We start from the raw sequence: 19,084 nt of genomic DNA, 5'->3' as shown, positions 1-19,084 counted from the left end.
AAAAATCATTTGATCACTTTACAGAAATAATTATTTTACTTTGTTTGTTTTTTGGTGGATTTGGATTTAAAAAGAGACACTACCTGATTGGTGTTTGATTGAACAACTATGGTTATTTTCCTCCTCTCATTTGCTTCCAAATACTTTCTACAATAAATATTCTCTCAAATTGTTACTTCAATTAAATGCCTTAATTATCAACACAAAAGAGTTTCTATTAAATAAACCTTAAAGAATAGCAATAAAACGAAGATATCGTGAAGTAACCAAATTCTAGACATGGATTGAGATAATGGTTTCTCTCCAAAACTTCTTCTAGTTCAAGAATCCCACAACCAACCAAATACTATTTCAAAAAGTTGGTTTTAAACATCCAAAATGTTAAAACACTTCATCTTTCCAAATAAAGATTCATGAACATAGCATGATATGCATGTGTTTGTTTCTTTGATCATCAGAAAACATATATTTTAACATATTGCACATTATGTAAACATGCCACTTATGAGAAATATGGATATCGCAAACTCAGAAAAACTAATTTTTGCCAAATTGCCACATTTCACATTTATTTTCTCTCTTGCTTAAAGTAAACAGACATGTGTTTGGGACTATCAATTTTAATCTGAAAGCATCTAAACCTTATTTAGATAAAGATTCATGGAGATTGTACTCACTACCTAAATCCATGCTTTTTGATTTTCGCGTTTTAACGAAATCCAATTGACTGGCATCTGAAAATTGCTTTGTGCGTTTTTCTGACATACTCTGGCGTCCAAATCCTTCTCGTTGAAAAGCAAGTACTGGATCAACATCTGGACTCAAAGAGCTGGTATGAAGAGAAAGATAAACATAAAAATAATTACTAAAAATAGAGGACATCCAACTTTAGGAAAGATCATATATGCCTGTGCATATGAAGGTATGTGTATGCATATTCCTGAGAAACACTGAAACAAATATAGTCCATTAAAAAAAATCTGTGATTGGAAAATACAAAATTTAAATGTAAAGTCATTCTTTCTGCATATGAGTTCTCTCTTCCCCTATTTCCCTCAGTTTCCTCACTCTGTTTCCCAATACATGATTATTTCTAAGTGATTATAAAAAATAAGCCTGGTATGTCTTAGAAATTGGGAGGATTGAATATCTGAGGAAAATTTTCACATATGAATACAAATATTGACAGCATACAAGGGACTCTATGAATTGTAATCAAATAGAAGTCGTAAAAAGAATATGTCTTTAATCTTGTATTTCAGAAAAGAAGGGAAAAAACACCTCAGTGGCACATAGTTTCATGAGGATATAGTTTCTCAGCAATATGTATTCAATGGAGAAGGAACCAATGCAACAAATCTTTATGAGAACCTATTCTAAGGTGTTGAGCTGGGTAACAATGTCAAGAAAGGAAACGAAGAAAAGATCTCTGTTCTCTATAAGTTCCTAGCAAAAAAACCACAACAGAAGTACTGAGCCAATGCTGTGGATGCACAGATGGGAGCGTGTACAGTATTGGAGGGTGGCAGGAGACCAGATGACATGTGATTTAGGAGACACCAACACAGTAGTTCAAGCAGAGATGAGGAGGTACATGGCAAATCACTGGGACAGGATACAGTTGGAAGTGGTAAGGTATGACATGGCATCACTCCTATTCGTAAAGAATCTGTGAACACTTTGAAAAGTACTACTAAAGGGGCACATGGGTGGCTCAATCAGTTAAGCATCTGACTTCGGCTCTGGTCATGATCTTGCAGTTTGAGTTCGAGCCCCATGTCGGGCTCTGTGCTTACAGCTCAGAGCCTGGAGCCTGCTTCGGATTCTATGTCTCCCTCTTTCTCTGTCCCCCCCCCGGCTCGTGCTTTGTCTCTCTCTGTCTCTCAAAAATAAATAAATGTTAAAAAAATTTGTTTTAAGTACTACAAGGTGTTCTGAGCACAATTCATATAATAAAAATGGGTTTTCTCTGTGCTGGGCACACTGAGTAAATCAATTGGTCTTTTGTGTCAGTGCCTAGCCACTTTCCTTAGCTGGCCAGGTAGGAGAAAATCCCTCCACAGCTAACTAAACATACTAAGAAGGTGAATGGCCACTTCCACCATGCCAGCTGAGTTTATGACAGCCCTCCTTATGTTTCTGATGGAAGCAAACTTCTCTTACTTTATGGCCGTAGAGAATTACCATCCACACTGGTAAAGGAGAGTGATCTGGTTTAGATATAAATCAAATATGTAGCTGTAGTTTACTGTGCATGAAATGATAGTTAGCTCTTAGAGAAGAGCTAAACCCAAAACTGCAAAAAGAAAGACATAAAGGAAAATGCTTTGCCGTCAGGTTAAGTGACCTGAAATGTTTCGAGCCCATTGTATTAAATAATGCTCAATAAAGAGAAGAGCTGCTTCACCCACCTCACAAGGCCAACAAGAGATTTCAAGGACATCATGTAAAGCCCTCTGTAAACTGCAAACCTCTAAACAAAGTAAGTGATCATCACCCCACAAGAACTATCTATCTCAAATTACCAACATAACACAAAGTATAACAGAGATAGGGTCCTTAAAAACCACATCGGGATCTTAACAGCCCTTCCCAATCTTTTCCACCAAGTACATAGTAGGGCGCCTAGGATGAGAAAACATAGACGCCCTTGACTCAGAATTTAAGGAAGCACTCTCAGGCTCATGCAGGTTCAGGGTCAACACCTGAGAGTAACTCCTTCCTTACATTTTGAATTTTTTTTTAATGTTTTATTTATTTTTGAGAGAGAGATAGAGGCAACGTGAGCAGGGGAGGGTCAGAGAGAGAGGGAGCCACAGAACCTGAAGACAGGCTCCAGGCTCTGAGCTAGCTGTCAGCACAGAGCCTGATGTGGAGCTCGAACCCACAAACCGTAAGATCATGACCTGAGCTGAAGTCGGACGCCTAACTGACTGAGCCACCCAGGTGCACACCCTTCCTTACATTTTGTATTCTGGGCACCTGGCTTGTCTCACCCTAGTCCTGGCCCAGGTATTGAGAAAACATGTGTCCCACAGGCCCTGGGAATTCAGAAAGAACAATTTTATTTTGTAAAAGACTACGTTATATCCTAATAAATGTTTTCTTCTTTGCATTCTACATTAAATCTTTTCTTTTTTTAACACACCATATTTTTTCTCTAAAGCTCTGAATAAATTTGGTGTCCTAAGAAGAAGGATCATGTTTATCATGAAGCCTTCAGTGACCCTCCACATATCACTATGATTACATACCGTGTATGTATGTATGTGTGCATGCATATATGTATTTACAGCTATAGCATACATTATATATGTAATGTTCATACAAATTTCTTAAATTGATATATGTTTGTATATTATCCTTATGTAGTTGTATTCAGACACTACTATGCTTACTATAGTTTGCTCATAATTTCCAGAACACATACACCCCAATTAAAAAATACAATCCTAGGGGCACCTGGTTGGCTCAGGTGGTTCAGTGTCTGACTTTAGCTCAGCTCATGATCTCATGGTTCATGAGTGGAAGCCCCACATTAGGCTCTGTGCTGACAGCTCAGAGCCTGGAGCCTGCTTCAGATTCTCTGTCTGCCTCTCTCTCTGCCCCTCCCCCACTTGCATGCATGTATGCCTGTGTACGAGCTCTCGGTCTCTTAAGAATAAAAAAATGTTCAAAAAAAAGAAAAATATAGTCCTAGAAGAGAAAACTAAAAACCCATATGATAAGAACTATGATGCCGTTTTGCAACAGCAAACTATATATTATGTGTTCAATAAAAATAATTCTTTCATATGTTTAAAGCTGATCTCTTCAATCATTCTGCTCATGAAATACATGTTAAATAGAAATTGCTGGTAAGAGCTTTTCAAATAAAGACAAATTGTTGGTGCTAAAGTTACCTGAAAACCACACACTGGCATATTTTTTAAACTAATGTCACATCCTTGGAATGATGTTGTCACTAAGATTAGAATCTGCCGTTTTACCTTGCCTCTCCTTAAAAACACTGTGAATGTTCCCTGAGTCAATTAATGGAGTAAAAAAAGTATATTCTACTCGTTAACAAATTAAAAGTTTAGCCATTTGACATATTTAGCCTTCTGCAATTGTGCAGTGAACTGTAAACATACACAATTTAAAATGTCAAATGAGTATGTGCGTTAATAAGAGTCTTAAAATAACTAAATATTCTTAAACCATGACATAATTAATTCTTCCCTATCAATATACCCATTAAACTAATTTCAGACACAATAAACAGTACAACAGAATACTTAACAAGTTAGATTGCAAAACTGACAGCTGATTCTTTAAAGAATGTACCCATACCCTGACCCCCAACGTTATTAAAATTCCAGTTATTAATCCTGTCTTATTGCCCTTTTGTTTTCATAACATTTTCATCAAGGATTAGGGAGATATTGTCAGGCTGGAAAAGCTTACATTTTCTGCTATGATTCAGAACAGCTGCCATTCTTGTTTGGATAACCCTTCATTCATATTCTTCTCCTTGCGCCACATTCCCCACAGTAAAACCACACAAGTCCTCACCATTTTATGGATGTCCTTAGGGAAATTAATGCCACAATCTATTCCTGCTAGTTACTTATTTATTTTCACCAATACAGTGCTTTCTAAGGCCCCAAACAGATCTATGCCTATGGCCACCTCCACAATTCTCATCACGGTGGAGATTCAAAGGCTTTGTCCCTAAGTTGAATACTGCAAATATCTAATCCTTACTTTCCCTGTTGTTGCCTTCACTTTCAGAAACAAATACAAACTGCAGCAGTAAATGCAACAGCATCTGTGGATTTCAAATGGGATTCGACTTTATATTGTATCTTCCCCCATCTACACAGAACCAAAAACCTCATTCAAAGACAAGCTATTATCATGCAGGCTTGAGTGTAGCTCTATTTCTAAATCCTGTGTTTTCAATAAAAGACTTTTTTTAAAGAAAGAAAAGACAAGACAGAGATGGACCCTTCAAGGATAACAGGTGAGGCTATTCCAAGAAAACATCTGCAGAATTCACAGGTGAGTGTGCTGGATGCTCGTGTGGTTTTGTAAGGAACGGAAGAGAAGGGCTGAACAGAGGGTGACTTTGCTAGTATCATCACTAAAACATTAATACATATCAATGCCAGACCCCCTGGACTCTTCCTATCTGATAACAAATGTGGTGTCCACAAGTCCGGGTAAGAAAACAGAAACAGGTAAGTGGTAACGGATTTAAATATCATTTTGTTGATGTATTCATGTAACACCCCTGAGAGAGGGCAATAAGAAAATTCTGGTATAACGCTTCACATGGCTTATGTTAATTATCGCTACAACCTCACAAGGTCATCCCTAGAAGGGACTTGCCTTTTGGCTTCGGGATATCTATAATTACTAGGCATGCAGATGATGGCACACATCCACACTCATGTGCCACAATTGGCTCAACAATATCAAATGCTTTATTATGTTCTGGAAGATACAGGGGAAAGAAAGAGCATTAGGCTGCCCCAAAAGTCATAATGTTAAAAGCAAGCAGGAAGCATTTTAAATGGCAGAGTGACAGCACTCTAAAAAGAAAACCTTTAAAAAACCTCTTCTCACTCCCAGAACATAGCAGCTATTAATTTGGACAAAGTCATCTAATTGTTATAAACTTTCAGTCATCTCAGAGATCTGCTTGAACTGATTTAATAAAAAAAAAAAAATCACCATATTAAAACAGATCTAAAAAGGAGCCTGGGTGGCTCATTTGGTTAAGTGTCCTACTTCAGCTCAGGTCATGATCTCAAGGTTCGTGGGTTCGAGCCCCGCGTCAGGCTCTGTGCTGACAGCTAGCTCAGAGCCTGGAGGCTGTCTTTGGATTCTCTGTTGCCCTCTCTCTCTGACCCTTCCCTGCTCGTGCTGTCTCTCAAAACTAAATAAAATACATTAAAAAAATTAAAACAGATCTAAAATAATTAACAATGGGACTTAAGTGAGTAGGTTTTTTCTGGCTAGTGGTAATTTTGTTGTAGTTTTGGCTGAATTATAAAGTACAGCCCTGGAAATGATAAAACAATGGGGCAAGTTTACAGAGTTGGGGGGAATCTTTTATTACAAGAGTGATAATTAAGAGCATTAAAACCATGAAAACAGGACACTGCCATAAAAAAATTGATTAACTGTGCTTAATGACAGACCATTTAAACATAAAATGAAGGTGATTGCAATTAACTCGTGTTTTCCAATCTCAGCACGTGATCTTACCAGTCTGCTGAATCACTGATTGCAGTCTTAGCCCATGCACCAGCGTCTGTTGTCACGAAGCCCACGTCATCATGGGAGCTGGACGATGACTGGTCAGAGAGATGTGGAGGAAGCACTGGCAACCTGTCATCTTCTATAATGACAGTGTCATCTTGGGGCATGTTCACTGTGGGGGACAGCTGGTATTTACCTGCCCAGTGAAAAAAAAGTAAGAGAAATTCTAGATGTCCATTTAGGTATCCACTATGTGTATTCAGGTTAATACTTTACAACACTAGAAAAACATTTCCAAACATCTGCTCAACCTGGTGGAAAAAAAATAGAATGAAGGAAATTTATTTTTCACAAATAAATGTCCAACAGAGGCCTCAAGTCTGTTCCCTCCCCTGACATGGCAGCTATGTAGCTCTGGGCACAGTATTCAATTTCACTGGTTTCGAGTTTCCTGATGCCAAAGATGATCTCCAGAATATCTTCTAATGTGAAAATGCTACACAGATTTTAAGTTGAAAAAGTCCTTTGAAAAATTTTACCAGGAAATTTATAGGGAAGCCCTGCAGACTTACATCAACCATTCAGCCATTCATTCATTGGGCACATACCACATGGCAAGTATGTAAGAAAGACTTAAATCTCTGTCCCCAAACAGCTTACACCCTAGAGAAAGAGACAGACATATGAAAAGTGTTAAGTGATTGGTGCTGGGAAGGATGCGTTCAAAGTACTGTGTCATTCACTTGTGCTGGTCATTGTCTGGGTAGCTGAGGCAGAGGAGGCTGGGGATCTTAACAAAAGTTAACATCACAGTTGGGCATGGAATGATGAATATGATTTTCCTCTGCTAGGAGAAATGAGGACATTGATTTTAGACATTGGCAACTACATCATTAAATTGACAATGGAGAAAAGCTCACGGTGCATTCAGGGGACACCTCAGCGATGAGTACATGCAGAATCAAGACCTTGTGGGGAGATGGCAAGAGTGATCTCGAAAAAATTAAGATCTGATTGCCCAAATTTTCAGGCCAAGACAGTGGAATCTGCACTTATTCATTTATTCAATTTGGATATGGTGTTCTTGGTAAGGAAAGACTCACAACTGTCTACATTGATCAGTTTCTTTCAGGAAAATCTACTCAGGTACATGGGTCAGCATGACAGATGTTTATACTTCTTGGGACAAAATTATGATTCAAGTCCTGAATCCTTAAAGATATAGCTGGGGTCCAAATGATGCCATCTTCCTCCTGAAAGCACCCATACTTCTTCTGGCTTCCTCCTCAAAAACTGTGCCATTAATTCTGAGTAAGAACTCATTGGGCAAGCTTGGGTCCAAGTGGATATGTCACGAGAAGCCATACTCACAGAAACACACATGACAATATAATATAAGCCCGCAGGCCTGGCTCTCTCAACAAAGCAAAAATTGACAATTTCCCTGTCACTTTATAGCAGGATGGGAAAACTCTCATTTTAAGTCCAATATCCCAATCTGGTAAGCCAGCTTTATTGGCTCCTACCCAAGTAAAACGGGTTGCTGTATTTTCCCTTATACTATCGCCATTTTAGACTTTACATGGGGTGCTCTTCCTATTTTTATAAATCACTTTTTAAAAAAGCAAAGCAGGGGTGCCTGGGTGGCTCAGTCAGTTAAGCATCTGACTTTAATTCAGGTCATGATCTCATGGTTCATGAGTCTGAGTCTCACATCAGGCTCTGTGCTAACAGCTCAGAGCCTGGAGCCTGCTTCAGATTCTGTCTCCCTCTCTGCTCTTCCCCTGCTCACACTCTGTCTCTCTGTCTCTGTCTCTATCTCCCTCAAAAATAAAAATAAACATTAAAAAAGTTTAAAAAATAAAATAGCACAACAGCAACGTGTGGAGATTATAACATCAGTCTTAAGATCTGATTTTTAAGATAAATATTCACAAGAATGTACAACTGATGATTTCTTGCTTTAACATGATTTTGGCAATTATGGGATGGTATATATAGGCTTGAAGGATATTAAACATATATATATATATTTTATCCTAGACATTTATCAAAGGAAAAAGTTTGGTTGATATATATCTTTTCAGGACAACCCATGGAAGAAATGCTAGAAATTCCAAGTGTATTCATCACCTAGCACTAACTACTTTATTACAGAAATACTATATGTTCACTGAAACATCAACACAGTATTTTATCAAGGAAAACACTCTGTTTTGATTTGAAACATGTTCATTTTGAGAAACTGTGAAAACCAGCAACTTTTTATGAATGCTCATGATTATAAAGCAAATCAAATTTAATACTTCATTGTTTTCCTCTCCTGAATTCAAATCACTAATTTATTACTACTTGAGATTTTGGACTTTAGTACAGAGAGACAGAAATCTGTCCAAAAAATTATCATTCACAAATAAGGTTGGACATTCTAGCATTATTACCAAAAGAAATATGTCCTTCTCAAGACATACTTTTTTTTGCCCAAAAAGTATACAGAATGACAAAACCAGAGTTATGCCTGACAGCTCACCACTGACAAGTCACGTGTCACAGCATTAAATGCCAAGTCCTCACAAAGGCAAAATTTACTGGAAGGAAAAATCACGATGTAATTATAGTGCACTCATTTTTAAAAACAAAAACTCCTGGATTTACACAATATATTCTGAGAGACAGACTAATAAGCAATATGGAACACTGAATGGTACTTCATATGACAATCCTTTTTTTTAAATATAATATGCTGTTTTGAGTAGAAACATTGTACCTTAAGTGATCCAAAATTTTATACATAAATGGCAAGAAATTTTCCTAACAGTAAGAAAACTTAGCTTTTTTCTCTTACCCATGATTCTAGGAGCTGATATTTCAAAAGATTTGAGAATTCACATTTTTCATCAATTTCCCACTTCTTAACATGGTTGCCAGGAATTACAGTTTTCAAACCGGGAGGCAGGAATATACAGGGAGTCATGGACAACTCAATTATCTAACTACGTGTTTAACAAACTCCACCTAAACAATACCTCTTAATGATGTGTGGTAGTACAGAGCACACCATCAGCATGAAACCTTCTAAGAGTGACCTGAGAAGCCTGTGATCTGTTTTTAGATGGATAAATATTCCTCCTTCCTCAACTAGTTAACCGACAAACTACAAACTAAAATTTAAACCAGTCCATATCTTAAAGAGGAGTGAAACAATGAGATACAGAATGATTGTTCACTAAACATTTATTCATTGGTACATTTACATAGAAGGCAACACCATTCATGACACTAGAAACAGATGAAAAGTTTTCCAGTGATTTGACTCACAATAAAAACATTAATGTTCCATTTTTCTGTGTTAAATTTCTAACATGATAAAAACATGCTGAACAAAAGTATTTTTTAAACTCACCACAAATATATGAATATAAAAACTACTGAGATTAAATTCTAAAATGAAAACACCAGATTTAGGGTTTGCTTTAAACAGAAAATTTCTTCAGACTAAAATTTGGAAAACAAATTAAGGTTCCATGTCTCCAAATGTCTCCAAATTTGGGGGAGTGTGATGGTTAAATTAACCATGCCTGTTACTGTTTTGTGACTATTAGATAAGATAGTCCAGCAATTTGTAAAACAAACAAGCAAACAAACAAAAATTTAAGGCTTTTATAACAAAGAAAGCCTAGGTAGGATCTCCAGAGATTTCTTTTTGATGAATATCCATGATAGTGGCAAGCAGGTGCATACAGACGACATTTGGAGAAATCTTGCCTTGGTCACAACTCTGGTTGACCTCACCACAAGCTAGGGGGACCGATCAAGGTTGAAGTAGTGCAGGACTCGGGACTCATAAAAACATACATCCTAACTTTGATTTAGAAACACAGAAACCTTGTGGCTCCAAACTTGCCACTTAATTTCTCTGATCCCTAATTCCTCTGAACAGAAGATGACTCAGTTGGAGTAGATGACTCCTAAGGTTATTTTCAAAGATGAGGTTTTGGTTTTTAGATCACTTTGTTCGCCAGAATAGAACAGATACTGGAAGCTGTCTAATATCTTTTGCTGATGTTAATAAAGAATGGATGTCACTACTAATTATTGTGTGGTCTCAGTATTCCCCAGAGAGGTCTGCTTTTAGAAACAGGAAATAAACAAAAACAACATAAAACGAAAAATCACCATGGGATCTTGCGACCTTGTTCCTCTATCTGTTAAGTGGGAAAGTGTGGCTGATGACCCCTGACATCCTTCCAAGTCTAACATCTCTTCCTATTTTGATCTCTCTTTTCAGAAGCTTCTCTCCTGAGATGTGTTCTCACAGAATTCAGTTAGAAGGCCTAAACGCTCCTTTTGGTCTAGCTTCTTACATGATGATTTTTCTAGGTGAAAATTCACCCTGTTTGCATACAATTAGTCATTTCTCAAGGTAATTAAGCTGGAATTTCAATACAAAGCTCTAGTTGAATCAGAGCAGATCATGAAGTAAATACCACCACTTCCACCAATGTGTACACAGGAGTTACTCTAAACATACAAAAGACAACCCGTAACCACACAAGATCTACCTGAGAAACTTTCATGTACCTAGATAGTGTGCAAATCAATACATACTAGCGCTATTGATTTAGGTTAATAGAATTCAGTGCCCTAATATCTTATATTTGGTACCTTGTTTTGCCATTTTCTTGTAAGCTAACATCTTTTGCAGGATTTCTGACTTTAAGTGGGAACTGACTTAGCAAACGATTTGTTTCTTAGGGTCGCTGATATTGGAACAGGGACTGATGAAGACTGAGGAATTCTCAATTTTGCAAAACTCAAGACACGGGAACAGTTTACGCATATACATTTCTCAGGCTACAACTCTACAGGATCCCTGGTTTCCAGTATAATATGTAAAAGCTATCTTAAGAAAATATCCAAATCATTCAACATTAACCTGGTCTATCATCAGAGGGTAAAGAGTCTGCTACCCCTCACCCCAAAAGGGCACGAACAGTACATCACAGGGCACATAGCTGGGAGGGATGTTGTTGCCCAGAGGAAAGCATCTGGAGTCTGAAAAGTCCATTCCATCTCTAGAAGAGGGAGGGGAAGATAACAATAACGCAAACTGAAGTGGACTAATGAAGTCAAGCTAACAAAATCAGGGCAAACAGACTATTAAGTAAATGAAGGCATCCTCAGCCCATATATACAACATTTCGAAAGGTCACTAGGTGGACTTGGGGGTTTTTTGGTTTTTTAGTTTTAGTTTTTCGCCTTCCTCTGAAGCATCAGGGGTTGGAGGCAGGACGCAGGTTACAGGAACTGGTGGGCCAATGGTCTGATTCAGTATGGCAAGTCCTATGTTCCTATAATAAAGGGGAAATTACAGCGTATCACTTTGTTTGCACACAGATCCAGGGACACATGCACTCTCTCTCTCTCAAGGGTATGAATTTTCATCAATGAGAAAAGTATTTAACAAAGGTAAAGTTTTACACCAAAACCAAGAAAGTATGGAGAATTCAACAGCAGTGAAAACAGTGATCATTACTAAGTAAAGATTAATGTGGTGAACTATGTACCATGTATGTCAATGATCGGGTGTAGAATGGTTTTTAGCATCCTTTCCCTACTTCCATTTATGCCAAGCTGGCAAAAAGAAAAATATTGACAAAGTAAAAGCAGAGGGCTGGCAGGTGTAAGTTCTATGTGCAACAGAATAAGAAATGGAGAGTTGAGCAATTTTTCCAAACTAGGAAGCTGGAAGGTCTAAAGGAAGAACAGACAATTTTATTAGCCATGTTTATGTAATTTTCCTGTCCTGCCCAGAAGAGAGTTCTCTGTAGGCAGAGACTGTGTCTTACTCATTTTTGTATCCAGAGCAAAAGTATATACACAAATGTCTTATCAATAGCAGGCTTTCCAGAAATGTCCACTGATGAATGAAATAAATTCTTGTTCCAATGAAGCTACATAATGGAAACCTGAATTGTATTAAATCTTCATTACATGTATCAAAACGGGGGTTAAATTTAGAGTTTTACTTTGGAGCCTTGTGAAACATACCAGCAATAAAAGTGTTTTATGTCAGGTGCTATTTTAATCAAAACAGCTTCTTAGGTTTTAAATTTGAGAACTCTCACAAGTTAATCCCAAGATGAGCAACTCAGTAAATCCAACCACTCCTGTGGCAAAGCAAGTCTTTATTAACTGGATCTGTTAGTAGAAAGCTGAGCCGCTGCAGAGCAAGCGCTAATGACCTCATTACCCACTGGGGACGTGCAGACAGCACGGTGTCGCATCTAAACAAAGGATGCAAAAAACTAGCTTCCGGATTTTTAAAATGAGGGCTTTGAAAAAGCAGAGATGCAATTAGAAAAATGGTAACATCCTATTAAGTACAGACCAAATAAATGCAGATACTGCATATACAAGCAAGCATGTGGATACATATTTGTTCCTCTTCCTTTAACAGCGCTGCTGTGAAAGATATGTAACTTTTGAATCCTTCTTGCCCTACACTACTACATGTTGACTTTTCCCTAAAACCTGGCTTTACTTCTTATCTCAAACAAGCTAAGAATATCTTGATCACTGAAAATATTACCATGTGACCCCTTTCTTTTCCTTTTCACCCCACACGTTACAGGATCTAAAATTCACTTAACAAAATCAATGTATTGACTTACTCTCTTCACATTAACACTTCCTGGATGGTTATAATGAACCTACTCTTTTTCCACTTGAAAACATGGGCCTCCTTTACATTAATATTACATTAATAACCTCCCAGTGAACCAGGAAAGCATAAAAATAAGATGTGATAAACAGAGTTTTACCTGACTCACCCATTATCCTACTGAGTGCAGCATTTCTCGTGGGTGATTCATCGAGCCCCTCAATCCCACTGTAGAGGGAATGGGAGATTCTTCGTTCTCGATCATCCAATACTGTTTCAATGGGCAGCTCGGGTCCAGAGGGGCTCCCAGGTGACTTCAGCTATGGAGAGAACAGGGCAAGAGAAAATCAGTACTGGAGGCCCATTAGCAGCATGGGGGAATTATAACAACTTGCCCAAGGCCTGTATCCAACTGGGTACCAAATGAACTAGAACTTTTCACCCTGTACCAAAATAATTTGTGATGACAGCTCTGCTTAATGACCAACTTTCTGTGCCACTTTACACTGCGCCTCCCATGAAGTTCTGTCAGATTGTAGCCACTGGAGAAAAAATATGTATATTAAAAGCTTTTTTTAAACTTATTTTGCCGCTTATTTTTTCAATTTGACTGTTGGTATCTGTTGAAGTCAATTTAAGTTATGGGTTAATTCAGAATTCTTTATGGGATGTTGCTCTGCACAAAGTGTGCTTTATCAGAATGGAAGCCAGAGCTCAGCTACTCATTTTATACCTATGGGTAGGTAAATACACCTAACAATTAGCACACATCTCTGCATGTGCAAGGAGAATTACTGCCTGCTCTACAAGACCTCAAGACTACTTGTGAGCTCAGGTGTCTTGAACAATTCACTGAGCCTAAATGTCTTCTGCTAGAAATTTGGAAAAATTCATTCTATTCTCTTACTATAATCTTAAATATATTTATTTCTCAGTAAGTAACTTAGAAAAACCACTCTGACAGTAGATAAACAATATAGAAGTATGGACCAAATATTCTAATGAAGCAAAGATGTGTATTGTTACAAATACAATCTACTAACTAAGCAAAGAATATAGGTCAATTTTTATCACCATGAATGAAAACAGCATGTGGCATTCTTTAAAACAGCTGTGCCTTCTAAGTCAGATTCTTCACAAAAATAATATGAATAAGGAACCTATGTTCATAAGGCCTTGAAACAAATCTGCTTTGAGGAAGAACAAAGCACACTTAACTAAAGTCATCCAAATGTGGGCTCTGAGGTTAACCCCGTGGACTGATATTGCGTGACGCCTGGTGCTGGCTTGCAGCCAGAGACAAAGAGGGCTTGGCAGGGAAGGTTCTGGGGATAGCAGCACAACACGGCAAAGAGGGAGAGAGTTTGCACATTCCACACAGATGAAACCACAGCGGTTGCGGTTCCTTCATCTGAACAAATTATTATTTCTGTTAGAAGCTATCATCTGTTTAATATAAATGAGATATTTAATGAAGTTCCGAATTGTAGACTTATCTCTCCCAGTTTGATAAGCACTGGGGAGATTTAATGCATTGAAGGGTCAACACAATTACAATTGGAGGCACGTCAAACTGCAGGAGAATAATCAACTCGCAGCGCTAGTGAATTAGACTCAATAAGGTTTAAATTGTGAAATGAGGATTTGTTTTATTAGTTTTTTTTTTAAGTTGCAGATTACAACTGACAGCTTTACAGAAGAGTAAATTAAGTATTCAAGGCCTCTGATGTAAAAAATAAAAGAACATTTTCCGAAAGAATACTGTGCTTATATTCCAAGGTACTTTAGGGAGGTAAAAACAAAAACAAAAGCCCACACTCTATGCCTTTAAAAGAACAAGTATGTTTGAAATATTTAAATGAGCACATATATTAAAAAGACTTGCTATACAAGTCTCTGTACAAGACTCTTTTGCTGTATAATTTATTTGATCATAAGAAAAACAACATACCCTCACATCTGCTTAACAGATGCATTTCATTGAACCATATAACTGCAATCTTCTAGATGGTAAAATCCTTGTAAAGTCATTCATGAGAAATCCCTAAATAATCTAAGAGGCTATTTTAGAATTTTAGGAAATCAAATAAAAATTCCATTTAGAAAACAGCACATGCAGGTTTTCTAGAGAAAAAAAAACAACAACAGTAAGGTCCCTGTTCAGAAAGAACCTCACACTTGAACATTTCATGGGAATGAGTCTTCATGTTCCCTACCTCCCTAACCATGTCTAATTTACATCTCAAAAGACAGATTTAAATAAAGACGTCAATAGCTTCCTACATAAATATTTAACAGAGGATACAATGCCTTTTAATTTCTTTAAAAAAAGTCCTGATTGGGGTGTACAGTTTTGTTTTAAATCTTCTGATGATTTAGTTGTTGTTGCAAGAAAGCAGTTTAAGAAGGAGAAACGCTCCACTGTGGCCCTATGGCAGCAAATACAGGCAGGGCAAGGTGATCCTGAAGAACAGCCTAGAGTGGTCTACCATCTGGGCGGCTCCCAGGCCCTACAAATCTCCTTCGTAAAACCCTTATCCAAACCAAACTTTATTAGAGGAAGAAACGCAAATGAAAGATCTGCAATTTTCACTTTGTAGCTTGTTGTGATGTGCAAAGATGCAAAGATGTTCTTCAATCCAACTGAATGCAGTCCTGAGTAGCGGTAGTTGTGCTGGACCTCCTCAGCTCCACCTCTAGAAAAACAGGAAAGCCTTTCCACCCGTTAAAGAAAAATTACCTCTTGGTCGCAGTAAGCTAACTCATATTGCATAGGAGTAGAAATGGATATGGTCATTCTCTAACGTAATACAGACATGTCTACTGCAGGTCAAAAGATAGCTTACATCCTTGACCCAGACATTTATTTCAATTTGTAGTCACTATCCTCACAAAATAATAAGCTAAGTGAATAATAAAGATTCATGCGAATCAATATTTATCATAACTTCATTTACAAAGGTTTAAATTAGGAATTACCCCAATACTGAAAAACAATGTAAATGTCGTACTCTCTTAGATATGATATCCAAACGACGATATATTCCCTAATCAGAAAATAACAAATGCTATTTAATAATAAAGAAACTGGATATTGTTCAATGAATATGCTTTTCATTGTATGCCTGGACTACTTTCTTAGGAAAAGTTAAAATCTTGGCTTCTTTTAAAAACTTAATATAATTTCTGTGGGTAAGTTCAGTAAATTCTCATGTTGATGTAGGTAAGCATTAGTGGGTCAAATGAGATCTTTCACATAAAGAAAACGTATACCACCATCTCAACTATAAACCTAGAAAATCTGTCACAGATATGGCCCTAATCTCCTGCATCAAACTTAAGACTGGGTTTCAGTTAGTAACTGGCACAGTCTTATTATTTGATATTCAGTATCTATGGGCTTATTCTATTTTACCCCCAATGCCTGGCACCGAACAGGTACTGGGTGAATAATTGGGTGAATAAATTTATTTCCAATGACTCAGATTTTCCTCAAAATGGTTCAGAGATTTATACATGCTAGGCCACATGGAAGCAAGCCCAAAACTGAGGGGATAGTACAATGTTGAAATTAAAAGAAATTGAGCCTAGATTACAACTCTGTGTTTGGAAAGTACTAATATCCGAAGGTCAGGTAAACACAAAACAATGAATAAAAGGATCGGCTTGGGTTTTGGAAAAGAGTGGTCAAAGCTTTAGGGTCCCTTTTAGGCTCTGCTTTCGATCAGGACAGCATTCCAGCTCCTCCGCATCCCCTGTGGGCAACAGCAAGGATCAGAGCGGTAACATAAGCTCCCTGAATCATTCTCCCTGTCAGTGGCACACCCAGAATGTAAGAGAAGGTCTGGAGCTAAAACTCATGCTTTTACTGCATGCTGCTTCCTAACACAACCAGAATACAAAGTGCCTGAACAACACAATCACAGTCAATTAGGCCCACTCACATGCATAAGACGGATGGGCACCTTGCTTCTAAATTACTTTGCCACTACCTTGGCCTTGTAGCCATTAAGCAAATCGCTTGACCTGTCTGCATTTATTTCTTAATATATAAAGTGAAGAGAACCATAAATGATACCTTAGGCCCCTTCCTATTCTAATATAGCTTTCTAATTCTAAGAGGATTAAACCTACAGAGAGAACTCATTTTAAAGTAGTGCTTATGACTAGATCTTTCAGCATGGGGTCTAAGACAAGGCTCACCTGGTCCCATTCTCGACAAGTACTAAGGCAAGTCTTTGTATGAAATCACATCTAACACAGATGTAATGAGATGACTGTAAGCTATGTTAGACTGCAATAATTTCTACAAATATTAATTTCCTTGGAACATCCACAATCAGCATAATTCTCACACACAGGTTATTTTTAATCCTCAAGGGATGATGTCAAGTATTTACTCCCATTTCTGCTCCTTCTAAGTCCTCAACAAATGTGTCCTTTGTGATGATACCCTGGTTTTCTGCCTCTTGCTTTATGTATCTTTTCCAATGGAAAAGAATGTCAGGACTTACAAAATTTGTCTCCAGAAAAGTCAATCCACCAATCAGGAGCACAAAACAAGAGGAACACATTTCTCTCTACCTCCCTTTTTTCTAAAGAAACAACTATTGTTTATGAGATGTTTTAAATGTACTTAAGCAAGAACATTAGATCTAAGGAAAGCAAAGGAAATTCAGAATCACTGCCAAAATATTAACTTGGTTACCATGCCTGGTGGTTTTTTTATTGCTTTTCTTTTTTTTTTAGAACTTCAGTCTCTAATATTAACTAACTTATCTCTTCTTCTTTTCCCTTTTCTTTCTTTCTTTCTTTCTTTCTTTCTTTCTTTCTTTCTTTCTTTCTTTCTTTCTTTCTTTCTTTCCTTTCTTCCTCCCTCCCTCCCTCCCTTCCTTCCTTTTTTTTTTTTTGTATTTTAGACAAAGAGAGAGAGAATACAAGCGGGAAAGGGGCAGAGGGAAAGAGAAGATCTCAAGCAGGCACCACTTTTTGGTGTGGAGCCCAACAACGCAGGGCTTGATGACCTGAGCTGAAATCAAGTCAGACGCTCAACCAACGGAGCCACCAGAACCCCCAGTTATCTCTTCTTCTAAAGACAAAAGACTGCAGGATTATTTCCCTTATTCAGTTCATGCTTCGGTGTCTGCTCTGGCTTGGGCCTCAGTGACGGAGAGATAGGAACATGGCAGACGGACAACATCCCGGCCGTTCCAGAATTTACAGCCCTCGCGAAAGAGAACCAAAAAGGTAACCATGACAGCGTACGTGCTGCTAAATGAAGGTAAGTACTCGGGCCCCAGAAACACCGGTGAGAGAAACTACAATGTTAACGGCTGTCTTTGTGAGCACGAGGAGCAGAATGGGCTCATGGGGAAAACCTGGAGGCAAGACAGTATCCTGTGTCTGAGAAAGTGCAAGGAGTGCTGAGGAGCTCAGGCAGTTGCACAGGGGCCGTTTCCGCAGGTCCCCGTGGGCTGTGTGACAGAGACTGGCACCTGTCCTGGACAGGCTAAAAACCTCCCTAAAGGATATCAGCTGGGAGTGACGTGAGCAATTCATGGAAAAACTTGCCTCACCGCAGTATGGAGAACAGCCCGAGGGAGAAATCCCTGTGGAGGCTGCAGCACGGGCCCCAGCGAGATGAGATGACGGGGCCCGAAGTGGGGCAACGCAGAGCAGCTGGAGAAGAGTGGGTCGAGGAGAGAGAGGTTCGGAAGCAGAGGCTTTAGAGATAGGAAAGGCATTTGAGAGGTCAAGAGTGATCCCCCTTCTCCATCTTCTACAACTGAAAGAGCAGTGGTGTGGTGTGCAGGGTGCAGAGAGGCAAGATGGGGTGGAAGAACCTCGCAGGGTTGGGGGCACCTGGTAAATGAGGTGTCTGAGCGACGAAGCAGTGAGTGTCTCCATGGGCAGTTAGACAGAGGGATCTGGAACTGGAACAGAATTCAGAGCTGGAGACAGGGTTATGGGAACCATCACAGCATCAGTGGTACCTGAAGATGTCCCAGGAAGCATGTGCGGAGTAAGAAGGAACATCCCAGGGAAAGCTTTGAGAAATACTAACAATAAAAGAACAGGCAGAAATAGATGAACCTCAAAGGAGAGAGAAGAGACAGTGTGAAGGAGGAGAAAAATGGGGAGAGAAGGTTAGGAAAAGATTCAAGATGGGCG

At 38.4% G+C, this 19,084-nt stretch overlaps 1 protein-coding gene across 1 annotated transcript in view; it reads right to left on the bottom strand.

The window, feature by feature from the left end:
* The window catches only part of PARD3 (par-3 family cell polarity regulator), a 548,282-nt gene that overhangs the window by 220,832 nt on the left and 308,366 nt on the right, over positions 1-19,084 (bottom strand). Inside the window, 3 exon segments of the mRNA XM_077771780.1 lie at positions 678-829; positions 6,256-6,445; positions 13,083-13,233. Coding sequence (XP_077627906.1) covers positions 678-829; positions 6,256-6,445; positions 13,083-13,233 — 493 coding nt within the window.

Source organism: Crocuta crocuta, unplaced genomic scaffold, assembly GCF_008692635.1.
Source record: "Crocuta crocuta isolate KB4526 unplaced genomic scaffold, BGI_CrCroc_1.0 scaffold457, whole genome shotgun sequence".
NCBI lineage: Eukaryota > Metazoa > Chordata > Mammalia > Carnivora > Hyaenidae > Crocuta > Crocuta crocuta.
The sequence above is the reverse complement of the archived record's forward strand: the minus strand, read 5'-3'. Positions and strand labels throughout refer to the sequence as shown.